At 32.6% G+C, this 15,363-nt stretch overlaps 1 protein-coding gene across 2 annotated transcripts; it reads left to right on the top strand.

Annotated features, from left to right (window-relative positions):
* Nucleotides 1-113: 113 nt before the first annotated feature.
* LOC148606885 (intraflagellar transport protein 20 homolog) lies at nucleotides 114-14,648 on the top strand. 2 transcript variants are annotated; one of them, XR_015915129.1, is made up of 5 exons: nucleotides 114-294; nucleotides 5,057-5,142; nucleotides 9,329-9,405; nucleotides 12,346-12,449; nucleotides 14,491-14,648. XR_015915129.1 is itself a non-coding variant. In XM_088545049.1 (4 exons), exons 1-4 carry the CDS (start codon nucleotides 168-170, stop codon nucleotides 14,570-14,572), a joined length of 399 nt encoding a protein of 132 aa, XP_088401175.1. In that variant the 5' UTR covers nucleotides 117-167; the 3' UTR covers nucleotides 14,573-14,648. The 2 variants fall into 2 exon arrangements, 1 of the variants encoding a protein (XP_088401175.1); XM_088545049.1 differs by lacking the exon at nucleotides 9,329-9,405 and having other exon boundaries at nucleotides 117-294.
* Nucleotides 14,649-15,363: the final 715 nt, after the last annotated feature.

The raw sequence follows: 15,363 nt of genomic DNA, 5'->3' as shown, positions 1-15,363 counted from the left end.
AAATGTATTCATATCTTTATACTACGAAAATAAAATAAAAAAAAACCTGATTTTTGTAAGAGATCTTTTGAGCGCTTTAAACAGAGACGAATACAGCTGTCATATTTAAAATTCAGTTTAACTTTGAAAGCTTCCTTGACATTCCTCCATTCCTTTCTTGTTTAGATATGGCAGATGAAGCTCTTGCCAGAGCTGGCCTACATTTTGATGAAATTAACAAAATTCGTGTTCTCGAACCCGAAGTAGCACAACAGACACAGGAACTAAAAGAGGAATGTCGAGAGTTTGTTGATAGTAGGTTAACAATAACAGGGCGCTACTACTATAAAAAATATAGTCTATAGACTAGTAGTAGTATAGTATAGTATAGCAGTTAAGAAAGAACTAAAAATTCATTAAGTTATTTGGTAATGGTTACCGAATTCATTAACTCTAGACTGACTAGAGCCAAAATTAACCCATTTTAAAAAAAATTAATTTAGAATCAAAGATCATGCCTTCATGGTAATGCAGAAAATGTCTTTGTTACATCTGAAAAAAATTAATTTAAACCAACAATTAAAATAATATGATGAAGGTGAACCATTTAACACTCCCAAAGAAACATTAATTAAAAACAACTTTGATAATTTTTGTCAGCTCTGATTTGATATAACATAATTATAACCTTCAAATATGGTAAATTTTGTAATGATATATACATGTATCTTAAAGCATTATACTAATTGTCATGGTCTGATATGTCTATTGGTCAAAATGTTTGGCATTCATAAGGAATTATTGGTTGTAATGGTCCGAAATGTCTTTGGGTCAAATTGTCTGGCAGGGGTAAATATTATGGTTCTTATAATTTAACATCTTTAAATATTTCTTTTTTTTATTCAATTTAGTTTCACTTCATGCTGTTTTGATATGTATATTTTAATTATGTTTTTATTATGATTTGATTCATTTTATGGAATTGTTTTGCTTCAATTTTCCTTTTTTCGATTATTTTCTTTCGTTATCGTTTTGCAATTTTATGACCCGAGAATTTGGGTAATATTGATTACTTAATTTTCGTAAACATCTGGGGGCCATACTCCAGACTCATGGCCAACCCTGTCTTGGAAAACTATGATTTGATTTGTATTTAATTATCGAAAGTAGCGAATATTTTCCGAGACTGGTTTGGCTCTCATTCGCATATAATCAGCTATACTCAAATGAAGCTGCCATTATGCTGTTTTTCAGCTCCTGAAAATGAAGGTACAAAAGGGATATTGATGTTTTTTCTTGCCATAAGTATATAGAACCAAGTTGATAATACTACCATAAAGGCTGCCTTTGGGAGTGTAAAAATTATGTCCTATAATAATATGGAGTAGGCATTGCCTATATCAGCGAGCACCGTGAGCTGTACCATACTTGTACCATCTGCAAGACTAGTAAGAAAAGTAAAAGCAGCAAGGGAAATCAGTATTTTTATTTGAAAGTCTGTTTGTTATATAGTGGGGAATTTTTTTTTTTACAATGAATGAACAAAAATGTTTTTCCTAAAATTTTGAACATTTATTGTCTTTTTTTTTTTTTCAAAAAGGATCCCAGCCACCAGCCTCCCTCTTTTTCTCTTCGCTTTCAAAATGCTCGAAGACTTGGTAGCACTTTGCCATACTTTACAATTTTTAACGCTTAAAGGCATCTCTAGCAACATCCTTTTCAGTTCAAGCGTGTCAACTAGATTAATTTGTGCAGATACTGGAAATATTATAGTGCGCAATGGATGGTGGGAGTATTTTACACATATCATGTGATGTAAACAAAATTCAGATAGCTGAAAATTCCAAAAAGAAAGCGATTGTCTTTCATATCTAAGAAAAGCTATGCTTCGATTTGGATGATACAATCAGAATCATATTTTTTCTGAGGTGGGTTTGGTTCTTGATTACAGCAACAGTGGAACAGTGGAGATACTCATACGTACATCCACGTTTAGGTTCTTGACAACAGAACAGTGGAACAGCGGAGATACACATATGTACATCCACGTTTTTCCTGAACTTTTTAAAACCACATCATATTCACTTCTTTTAATAAGTCAAAAAAAAGAAAAGACTCTAACAATATCAGAAAAGATAAAGCTATTTTTGTTGAAGCGCAGTCTTAACCTATATATTTTTATTTTTTTGATTTATAGAAAAGATGAATTTTCTCTGTAAGGACAGTCACTTTTTGTTACTTCCAGGACATGACTCTTTTTTTGTTAGTATATTGGGGAACCTTAAGGAAAATTAGATACATGTAGTACATATAATAACCATAGAGCTCACACCTCTTCACAGTGCTCGCTATTATCTGATAATTTCACCAAGCCCTTCAGTCTGCACCTGGTTTGTACTCTCTTATTACTTGGCATTTGCAAGACAAAATGGAAATGGTAACTGTCTGAAACAGAACCATTTATTGAGGGAAAAATTAAGGAACAAAGGTGCTGTGTTAGACGTGACTAGTACATTTTATAATATTTATTTCTTAAAAAAAAAATCTTGATCTCCCCCTGATTGATAAACTAATAAAGGATTGACCGTCTCTAATGTTTCTTGGTTTAGCTCACCTGGCTCAAGGCCAAGTGAGCTATTGCTATCACTTGACTGTGGTTAATTTTTGGTAATAATCTGTTAAGCCATTTTGGAGCCCCACTTTTCCACTTTTTTCACTATTCTTGATGCTATTATTTTAAAAAAATTTCTGCTCTGACACTACCTGACCAAAAAGAACAAAACTTAGTATGAATGACATGTTTCCTAGGCTATCCTCAATAGAACTTTTGTGGGGATTTTTGATTTGCTAAAAACATGGCAGCCATGACTAAAAATAGACCATAGGGATCAAATTACAGAATTTTGAAAAAGAACTCAAAAACAGGTGAGTTCAGCTAAAGTCTGGCAGGTAGTAAAATTGTCAAGCATGACAGGATGGACCTACATGTATGTGGAAATTTTCAGAAAGATCTGTTGATGGATGAATGAGTTATTATAGGTCCTGAAATGATTGTTTTCCCAAATTTTACATAACTAACTTTGGAAATCTTCCTCTTGAATGTATTGAAACAATACTTAACATGAATGTACACCAAAGGAACTGAAACTTGAAAGTGGGGAAAAAGTAGTAGACAAAGAGCAAACAACTAATGTTTTCAATGATTATCTCACATCTTGTATTGAGAATTTAAGAAACCAGATAATTGTGCAAAACCATGATTTTCACAAAGTCTTACTTATATATATAATCGTATGATTGATTCAGGCATATTTCCACATTCACTAAAGATTGCAAACGGAACTCCTGTTTATAAGAGTGGTCGGAAAGATTTAGTATCAAATTACAGACCTATTTCAATACTTCCTTCATTATCAAAAATAATTGAACGACATATATCTAATCACTTGTATGAATATTTATCTCAATGGGAATTTTTACATCCAGCTCAGTCTGGACTTAGACCTAAACACTCCTGCCAAACTGCTCTTGTGAATATTGTAGATAAATGGCTATGTAAGATGAATGATGGAAACATAAATCTTGCTATATTTGTAGACTTTAAAAAGGCTTTTGATGTTGTTGATCATGATATACTTTGTAAAAAACTAATGATCTATGGTGTAAATGACAGTACTGTGCAATTCTTTAAGTCCTACTTAAAGGATAGAAAGCAGCAAGTAAATATTTTAAACACTTTCTCATAAAAAAAACCTATTAGCTTTGGCGTTCCTCAGGGTTCCATACTTGGACCGCTTTTATTTGTTATATTTATTAATGATCTTCCTCTTGACATGCATAATACAAATGTTGATATGTATGCTGATGATACAACCATACACAAATCTGAGAAAAATATTAATTTATTACAACAGGATGTGCAAGATGATCTAAGAAAAGTTGAAAACTGGTGTAGAAATAACTGTATGTTTATCAATCCTAATAAAACTAAGTGTATGATTATTGGAACAAGACAAAAACTGTCAAATGTTGATATACCCTCCTCAATAGCTAATGATAAACTTTAAAATTTTCATCATGTGAAAAACTCCTTGGTGTAAAAATTGATGATACTCTAAGCTGGAAATGTCATGTTGATCATATATGCTGGAATATTTCATCAAGATTGTATATCCTAGCAAAGATTAAGAAATATCTGAACATTGAAATGAGAAAAACTTTCTATAATGGGTACATTCTTCCACTTATTGACTACTGTTGTACTGTATGGAGTGGCTGTGGCTCTGAAGGATTAGACAAAATTCTCCAAAAACGGGCTGTCCACCTCATTCTAGATGCTGAACCCTTTTCTCCATCAGAACCCTTGTTCAAAAAATTAGGAATCATGAAAGTAGAAACAAGGATTAAATATCACAAATACCTATTAATCTATAAATCTCTCGATGGGGAAGCACCAAGCTACATATCAGAAAAGTTTAACTATGTTTCAAGAAACAAACCTTATTCACTAAGAAATGCTGAACAAGGACATTTGATAATCCCAAAAATTAAAACTGAACTTTTCAGACATTCATTCATACATTCTGGGTCTGTCTTGTGGAATAAGTTACCCAAACATTTACATAATCAAGCCAGTGGCAACTCATTCAAAATCAATCTAAAGAAGTACCTTAACACTTTTGAATAGAGTATCTTAAAAGAGAAAATTGTTGCTGCTTACACTCAGTGGGTGGTGTATTAAATTATAGACATTATCAGGTCAGATCAGGGAAATGCTATTTTTTTAACACTTTCATTCTGTGCCAGAAACTTATTCTGTATAAAACATTTCATAATAATTCAAACATCAGTGTTGTGTACCTTTTTGTCCCAATTGTTCAGGATTTCACCATTGCTGTCATATCAAGCTGTGCCCTGCAAAACATAATATTTTCTAAGTTATCAATTACAAATGATTAGATTCAATGATTACTGATTACATATATTATTATAAAAAATGGACATGAACACCCCATCTCTTAATTAAATGCTTAAATTTAGATTACAAAATTCAAGCAAACATTTTTTTTAATTTCAGAGATAGGAGACTTTCAGAAAATTGTAGGCACATTTATTGAAGTAGTGGATAACGTGTCTAAAGAGGTAGAGAAGGAAAAAATGAAGGTAATCAAAAAGGAAAGGTTGACTGGTATATTTTATTGTTAAACATCTAAAAGAAACCTTTCCTATTTTTTTTCCTTTGGCTTTTGTGAAAACAGGGTCTTAAGTATCTCTGTGCCAGTGTGTCAGTGATTGATTTCTGCAACACTTTAACTGATTATACAATATAGGGAAGATGTACTGTTGAACCTGACATATTCTTGTCTGAGGTTTGTGGGTCAATTAGAACATTCTTTGCTAGGTAAGGAACCTTTAGCTGTGTTCTTCTTGAGTTTAGAATGTGTACAACTCCTTGCAAGTTAAGTTAGATACATGTATACAAATGTAGTAAGTCTCAGTTCTTTAAATTGAAAGGCATTTTATACTGCACAAAATAGGACAGATGTTCTGACAGTGATGTATATCTGTTCTAATTTAACCAGTTACAGTGATTTCGCATCCATTATTTTGGCCTCATTCCTTAAAAGAAATATGCACCAAATTTCAGTATTCCCAATTGTAACCTGAAACATCATACATGATGGATTTGTACTTGTTTAAAATGTCTCTCCACTGTACTGTATCAAATTTATCATCCAGAGAACACCTTAAAGACTTCAATGAAAACTGTAATGGTCCTCATCAAGATTTTCAATTTTTAATTATTTTTGAATACTGTATGAAATCCTTACCCTTGTATATACATTATTTCTCAAAATCACAATTTTCATGCTCTTCCCAATCACATGGGACCCAGGCTTCTTCTCCAAAACAGTAGGGAAATCACGTAGTTAATAGGTTAATTTTACTGTCAAAGTTACCAAATGGTAGATTTTGAGGGAATTGATGACCTGATTAATAGTTGAAATTAGCTCACATTTAGTCCAATGAAAATACATGTACATCAGGCATTTTTATATACCTGTTTTTATTAATTATCTGTTTTTTTTCCAAATTGTAATTGTTTAGTAGGTTTAATCCTGGTTTGCCCACATTTAATTATACCAATTACCAATTAGTTAAATAAACAAAAAAGACAAAGGGTTTACTGATCATATAATTTTATAGTCTGTTCTAAATAGAAAGGTGTTATATATGTATGTTTCTTTGTATATATATATAGAGGATTTTTTGTTTAACTGTATAGTTTATTTTTAATGTATAAATATATAAAAAAAGATGAATAACATATCTTTATATACTTTAATATTTAATTCATTTTAAGTCAAATACAATTAATTTTAACAATTGATTTTGACTGCAACAGCATTGAAAGTAATCTTAACTAATATATTGCATATCAGACATATAATAGCACATATAATGCATATTTATATTATGGAAACAAAATTAAAGATACATATGTTAAAAACAAAATATATGAAGCACTACAATATATATAGATAATAATAAAACAAGAACATATTCAAAAATATTTCATCAAAATCATATTTTAGGATTTTTAAGGTATTTCATCAAAATTGTATAAATTTTACAAATTAAAATTGAGCATATTTCTAAAGAGTCTGCAAAAGATTTATTATGAAAATGTTTATATTTCACTTCATTCAATAGTAAATTATAGGATTTTTACAAGATATTACTGGTAAAATACAGGTAAATATATACTACAATTCAGAAACAGACTTTAATTGTTAAAACAACATAACCCCTTATGTTTATTTATACAATTAATTAAAAGTGGGCAAACCAGGATGACACGGTTTAGTACCCAAGCTTAATTACTGACAGTTACTAATTAGAGTCTCCATCCAAGCTACACTATTCTGATTTAAATATTTGAAGTAAAAGAGTTGCAGCTTACCCAAGCTGCAATTAATGTCAAAGTTGAACATTTCTCACCAATTATTATTTTAGAAATGGATTAGTTTTCTTTTCAAAATCATTCAATCCAAGAATGACAAACCTTCAAATTCAGTATGTTCAAAATAAGTTTGGTAGAGAAAGTTAAGTCCTGGGAGATCATCGATACATTGTCAAAAACAAATGCAACAATAGGGTTTATGGGGGTTATGCCATCACAGCATGTCCAGTAAAGGTAAACACACAGGAGAAACATATAGTAAAATTGGGACCACTGCACAACCATCAACATAATCAACCTAACGACTTGAGGTCATAAAATTATTCAGAAAATGAAGCAACGAGCTAAGGCAGAGGGCATTCCAATACCAACAATTTATGAGGACAACACAAGACAAGACAAGTTGCTGAGCAACTTCCTACATACTACTCATGCAAGACAGCACTGTATAAGCAAAGGCCACTCAATATATCCCGCCTTCCAAAAACAACTGCCAACATCGACTTACAAGAAAATTGGTGCCGAACTACTGCTGGAAACCAGTTCCTTCTTCCCTCTGACAACATCTTCCCACAAATACTGATCTTTACCACTACAGACAATCTGATACATCTTACTGCTGCCAATACTATCTTCTGTGCGGAACATTTTTCTCTTGCCCATTTCTCTACCACCAGCTTTACACAATCCATGCCATGGTAGATCCATGTACCCACTAGTTTTCGCTCTGCTTCCAGGAAAAGATGAGACCATATACACCTGCCTATTCAGCCATGTCAGATTCAGTGCTCAACAACATCAACTGCAACTTCATCCAGACACCCTTTACACAATTTACGAGACAGCTACCAAGAAAGTAGCATGCACCGTCTTCCCGAGAATTACTATAAAAGGTTGCTTTTTCCATTTTACTAAACTTTTCTGGCGAAAGACTCAGAAATGCGGACTACAGACATACTACAAGGAGAATAATGACATCAGCCAACTTGTTCGACGAGCACAGTTTTACCAATTGTTCTGCAGCACCTGGAACCACTACCAGACAGGAGGACCTCATACTACAAATCACTTAGAAGGATGACACAACAAAATCAAGAAGAAAGTCCACCGCACCCACCCTGACATCTATGGAATTATTGAACTTCTGCAAATGCAAGCCGTGACAGAATATACCATCATCCAATAAGCTGCAGGAGAAGTTCACTCACCAAAGAGACACAGAAACAAAGTTGTTGTCACCAGACTTCAGCTACGTTAAGACACATTCCAATGAGGACTCATCGGTGTGACAGCCTACCCAGACGCATCTTCCCATCTAGTGCACTTTGATTAATTGACTTTGTAAAATTAGAATACAAATATTCAGTGATTGTATTCTTCATATTGATTATTGTTATGATATATCATAAAATTGTCAGTTATTTTGTTATTTGTTGACTCAATATTGAATTGAATGATCTGATATCATGATGATAAAAAATAAATATTTAGTCTTGACTTAATATTTACTTATGATTTTTTACATGATAAACATAGAAGGAAATTAGTCTTCATTTACATACATACACTGAAATGTATACATACATTTTGAATTGAAAATTTATTTTCGCATAAACAGAGAGAATATAAGGATATAATCCTGATTTAATATTTATTAATTTATTTCCACACAAAACATAGATATAATTCCTATATTCATGAAAAAGACTATACAATTTTATGGTCAGTAAACCCTTTGTGTTTTTTAACTAATTGTTAATTGGAAGGATTAAAAGTTGGAAAACAGGATTAAACCGTTTTCTATTATAGGACTATAACACAACAAAAAATGCAGCAATTTTCATGAAATTTTGTACAATCGTTTATGAATGTTGATGTATGTTCCCTTGTAATTTTTATAAAACCCTGATTTTAAATTTTAGGTTTCAGTATGGGACTTTTTGCATGAAAAAGAAAGATTTTGCTGCTTTTGGTTTTTTACTTGAGAGTGCTTACACTGATTTTCATAATAGCTGAAATATTGCTGCTCGGACGTTAAACCCCGACAATCAATCAATCAATTATAAAACTCTTGGAAATGATTTTTTTTTTATTGATGTAAGCTATCTTTTGTTATTTCGTAATTTTACATGTTCAAGTTAAGGTGGGTTTCCCATATTTGCACAATTTCTCAAAAATGCTTGCAGCAGTTCTCATGCATCGTTTATTTCTATTAATGTAAGCTCCTAAAATTTTGGTATATAGAAATCACATTGTTCATCCATCCGTTTGTCTGTCAATGTTGTCTTTTATGAGTCTAATTGCAAATGCATTGTATTCACAGTGGATATCCGTTAAGGATACTTTTTCGGTCAATTTACGTTCCGTCATTTCTTTTTGCACAAGGAACGGACTTTTGATGCACAAGTGGACATGTCATCGCCGAGTAGTGATGATGATTCGAACAAAGGAAACTACCAGAGGTATAGTTTGTTTATTTTTATTGCACTACGGAACACTTTATATCTTGAGCCTTAAAACTGACTGAGTTCATTTTTTTTCACTAAAAAGGAAATGACATTTTCTTGCAAGACAATGATGCTTGTCAGTCCTCAATGTGATCCCGGCTTCCTCAATTTTGTAAATTATAGAAAATACTTAATTAAAGGTGACGCAATTGCAAACTTATTTCAATAAAAACACAATTAGGATGCCAAAAACGAACAATTGAAATAAGAAGATATTGTGATACTACGAAAACTTGAAGAAAATAAATTTGGCAGGGGAATGGACTCGTTTCGATCGATGAAATATTCATATATCATGGAACAGGAATCTATCCGATTTTTCTAGCAACGGATTTTTTTAGATTAATTGCATTTTAAAAGAGCAATAACAGCTCAAATCACACTTAATTAATGAAAAAATATCACTGCTTTTGGTACAGAAATTATAGAAAGGCAATTTGGATTGTACGGCAAGCCAATCAAGACAAAAAGGATATTTCCTTAAAATAATGTATCATAAATTAAAAATATTAATATTTTGGTCTTAGAAAATCTCATTTTATATTTGAAAACCTTTTTTTAATATAAGAAAATATTTTTTTAATATTAAAAATTATTTTTTTAATATAAAGAATCACTTTCTAATATTAAAATTTTCATTTTTAATATTAATAAAAAAGAAGAAAATAACACTAGAAATTTATATTTTTTTGATATTACAAAATCATTTCTTAATATTAAAAATTATTTTAATCTTTTTTGTCTCGCCTGCGACGAAAGCGAGACAAAGGTATGCGGATTCCTGCTTCGTTGGCAGCGTTCACAATTGTTAAGTTTTTTTTCTCAGATCTGTTTAGCATCAAGTACTTGTGCTAGGTCAATGATACTTGGTAGGAAGATACTTTAGGATAATATTGTTTCAGTTTTGCACACGTTTTATGTCTATACCCCTGCAGTCACGGTCTGTTGACTTTAACAGTTTGCAAGACTTTTCTATTTGGTAGGAAGATACCTTAGGACAATACAGTTTTGTTAAAATCTAATATTAGAAATTAATTTCTATGATAGTAAATTAGCCTTTTTGTCCATTTTTGCTTGCCATAGGATCATGCTTAGTTAAAATATATTGGTATGAACAACTTGCATTGCAGTCAGCATGGTCAGAGACCGTTAAGAATGTGATTATGATGTTGAGAAAAAAAAAATGAAGTTGTAATAAATTGTTGCGGCGAGTTATTATCACATGTAATTTACATAATCAAAATCAATACGGCAATAGAACGATTATTTTCAACATTTTATGGCCGATAGGATGTATAATCTTTAATTTTCTTTATTGAAAATTCTGGTAGGTCCAGTCGACAGGTATACGGAGGCATATTAGGGACATACAAGTTTACAAATATTATCTCGCCGCGGAGAGTTACTATCCTGCCAAGGCGAGTTACTATCTACTATCTTGCCGTGGCGAGTTATTATCCCGTCAAAGCGAGTTACTATCTCGCCGCCGCGCGTAATTATCCTGCCACGGCAAGTCATTATCTTGACACGGCGAGGTACAATCTTGTCGCGGTGAGTTACAGAGGATCTAGGATTTTTCCATTAGGGGTGTGAGCATTTGGTGAGGGGTCTGGGAATGGATTGAGGTGACTGAGGACCGCTTAAATTTCCCAAAGGTCCATGGGTGAGGGGGGGGGGGAGGGTGGAAGCTTCTGGGATTTCAGGATTTAAAGGCTGTTTTTGATATGTTAGTCATTTTTGGTAAATAAAAATTTGATTTTTTAGGGGCCCCATCTAAATCCGCGCTATGTATACATTGAACTATTCATTAAACGATCAGGTTAATAATAACTCGCAGCAGCGAGATAGAACTTGCCGTGACGAGATGATATTTTTATGCATGACCCCAATACGCCTCCGTACAGGAATGATTTTAAAATCTTCATGAACAAATATAAATGCGGGTTGTTTTTGAAATAATTAAGAAATGTGAGCACTAATTTTGCTTAATTTTTGTCTGTGTTCATGATACTCCAGACTTACTAAAATTATGCCAAAAAAAATATTTACAAAAGAATAAGCTATGACATTGTTTTTTTTTTTCGATAATCATTGTAATCATTGTGTTTGATTTTGTTGTCCTTCGGGGCGCCTTGATTCAGATTGACAAATAAAGTTTATTCTATTCTATTCCATTCTATATACAATTTACAAAGAAATAAGCTAGGACATATACACATACTAATATGTACTTCCCCGCTGAAATGAGGAATCGTAAAGATTCCTATTCCTGAAGCATTGAAGTCCGTTCCCTCTTCAAATAGACAGAAATCATCTTATTTCTCACAATAGTTGCTTATTTTTCCTGAACTTTAGTGTTGAAATGTGGAAGAGTGGTATATTAAGCTATGGAGTGTGTTTTTGTTTCACCATATTTGATTAAACCAAAAAAATTGAATGTAGAAGATATTCAGTTCAGATTTTGAGGTACGCTATGAATGTTAAAAAGCTTGCCGTGAAAAAACCTGGAAAATACACACTTAAAATTTAAAAACAATTTATGCTAAAAATATTCAAAAGTTCCGTGGAATACCTGAAAACTTGATATTTGAATAAATCTTTTAATATTTTGTTTTTTTAGCAGGTTGGTGTAACTTACCTCGTGTAACGCTGAAAATACTTGTTTCCTGTGCAAAAAGAAATGACGGAACGTAAATTGACCGAAAAGTATCTGTAACGGATATCCACCGTGGTATTTAACCACTCCATTCTGACAAAAATTATCACAGTCAAAATTCAGAGCTGTAACTAGCTTTTATGCTGTGTCCATATTTGCTCCCTCTGTTAAGGGTTTATCTTATGAAATATTTATTTTCTTAATTGTTTGTTTTATTAATGAGAAGATTATTATTGTAGGCTATTGGTTCCAGAAATTTACTTAAATCAATAGCAAAACAGAGAGAAGCTCAACAACAACAGTTACAAGCTTTAATTACAGAAAAGAAAATGCAACTAGAAAGGTATAGAAATATTAACTGTAGATATAAAATTATATGTGGGTGCATCTTATCATATTACATCCAGTCAGATCCATTGATTAATGCATTTTACAGGACCATGGTGAGGAATGTTCTGGTCTTTAGGCTCTTTTGATTGACTACCTGTGTTATTTAAGTATTGATGACTTTTAAGGACTATGAGGACTATGCAAGAAAATGAATAAAACGAGAACAAGCAGACATTGATCCTCTGTCAGAGTGGTTAAAGGCCGTGAGGTCTTTAATTTTGAAAGGAATGAAAGTTTTAAGTGGGTCAATGAGTGCCAAGGCTACACCAGTTTTTAAAGACCCCGATTTAGCAAAAACATTGTCTATTATACATGACAAATAGGTTGTTGTACCAGCTGACAAAGCCCAAAACAACATTGTTTTTGTCTGCAAAACGTTTTACATCCAATGTTTATTATCAGAGGTAGACGTAGAAAATAATAGCAGTAATAAGACCTATACTGCTACTACACTCTCCAAAGAAGAGATTGTGGAAAACCATAAATCTGTGCTATCCTCTTTTGGTCTCTCTACCAAGGACGATGATTGTGATTTAACGTCTGTGTACTGGATTCCTAAACTCCACAAGAATCCATACAAACAATGTTTCATGGATCTGCAAAATGTACCACCAAACTTCTTTCAAAACTTTTAACTTCTATACTCACAACTGTCAAAGAGTGTCTGTGGTCCTACCACAACACTTGTTACTCCCGTAGTGGTATTAATTCAGTGTGGATCCTGAAAAATTCGAAAGATCTTTTGGAGACAATTAGTTCAAGACTAATATCTGAATATAATAGCATTAAAACCTATGATTTTTCAACTCAGTATACTTCTATTCCCCATACTCAGTTAAAATCCCGACTTAAAAACATTATACATCGTTGTTTTTCCAAAAAAGATGGTACACCTAGATACAAATATATTTGTCCAGTGTGGTGGACATGTTTTTCAACAAGCAGTCGGCATTCCAATGGGAACAAATTGTGCTCCTTTACTTGCTGACCTATTCCTTCACTCTTATGAGGCTGACTTTATAGCTGATCTGATCAGAAAGAAAGACTATCGTTCGACTAGATCCTTCAATCTCAGTTTTCGCTATATAGATGACATATTATCTTTAAACAATCCTAATTTCGGAGATTTGATACATTGCATTTACCCAAAAGAACTTGAAATAAAGGATACTACAGACACTGTGAAGTCAGCCTCACATCTTGACCTACACTTAGAAATTGATGGTAAAGGAAAACTATTGACCAAACTTTACGACAACCATGATGACTTTTCATTCAGAATTTTCAACTTTCCTTTCATCTGTGGCAACATCCCTTCCGCACCTGCACATGGAGTGTTCATTTCACAACTCATACATTATGCCAGAGCTTGCTGAAACTACGCAGACTTTATGTATTGCGCTAGAACTTTAACAAATAGGCTTCAATTGCTACAAGATTGGAGTCATCACTACAGAAGTTTTATGGTCGTCATCATGAACTCATTGATTGTTATGGTGTATCCATCTGCACCATGAAAACTGATTTATTCAACGGGTCATAGTTTTTCTTTCCTTGTATGTCTACCCGGACTTGACTTTTTATGAGCAACTTGGCGGGTGTTTCTAGAAAAGCAGAGGATGCTCACCCTACTGGTGCACCTGGTCCATGCTCCCAGTTTTTAGTGGAGTCCGAGTTGCTCATTTACTTTTGTTACTTTGCATGTATTATTTTAGTTACTTTATGTTCTTTGTTGTGTATGTCTGTTTTCCATGTCTGGTCTTTGTCCCTGGATTATATTCTTTTGATTACCGCTATAACCTTGGTTCCCTTGATTACTCTTTTAAAGCACAAAGTTCCTTGCAGCATATGTCAGCAATTTACTGACATTTAGATATTTTAAAAGAGATTACTTCAACTTCCATTGTAACCAGTTATTGCCTAAAACCAAAATATAACAATAGTGTAGGCCCCAAATGAGCCTATTCTTTAATAAAGCTTTTTTGTCATTCCAGATTACGAATACAACATGATGCTTTGAAAAAGACAGAAGATGACCAAAAAGAATTTATTGAACAGTTTTTATTACAAAAATAATGTTATTTCTTTTATAAGTATGTTGTGATATATGTACATATATGGCTAGGTTATCATAGAAATGTTTCATTTTTGATTTTGCTATGTCTCTATATACGTGTCAAAGAAACTTTGGGCCAATACATTTCTTCCTCAAAGAAGATTTATAAGACATACCTATTTTCCATTACATTTAAAACCTCATAAACCTCTGTTTAGCTTGCAACCCAACATTAAATTACAAGTGTGAGATGTGATAATAAACATCAATATGTATTATAACACTGGAGGAACTAAAATTATCTATTTGGTAAAAATGAAACGCAGAAACATATAGCCAAAAGTGCTTGATATGATTATCAACTTATGATGACTTACCTATGATAGTCATATGACTTGGTAATATATGATAATCATGCAATAACCATATGTTAACTGAAACACATGTTAATCATATCATGTTGATTCATATGATAATGATATGCTGTACACCTTATAATTCTTATGTATGACACCCTTAACTATGAAAGGAATTTTGGCATTATGTCCTACTGCTATCCATATGTTTGCATGAAAGAATAATCAAGGGAACCAAGGTTATACCAGTAATCAAAAGAATGTAATCCAGGGACAAAGACCAGACATGGAAAACAGACATACACAACAAAGAACATGAAGTAACTAAAATCGTACGTACAAAATAACAAAAGGAAATGGGCAACTTGGATTCCACTAAAAACTTGGAGCATGGACCAGGTGCACTGGTGCATGTCTGTTCCATAAATTCTTATTTTTTTGTCAAGATTTAACCA

Source organism: Perna viridis, chromosome 9 (assembly GCF_037379345.1).
Source record: "Perna viridis isolate PV_CMFRI_1.1 ecotype Kerala chromosome 9, ASM3737934v1, whole genome shotgun sequence".
NCBI classification, from domain to species: Eukaryota; Metazoa; Mollusca; class Bivalvia; order Mytilida; family Mytilidae; genus Perna; species Perna viridis.
The sequence above is the reverse complement of the archived record's forward strand: the minus strand, read 5'-3'. Positions and strand labels throughout refer to the sequence as shown.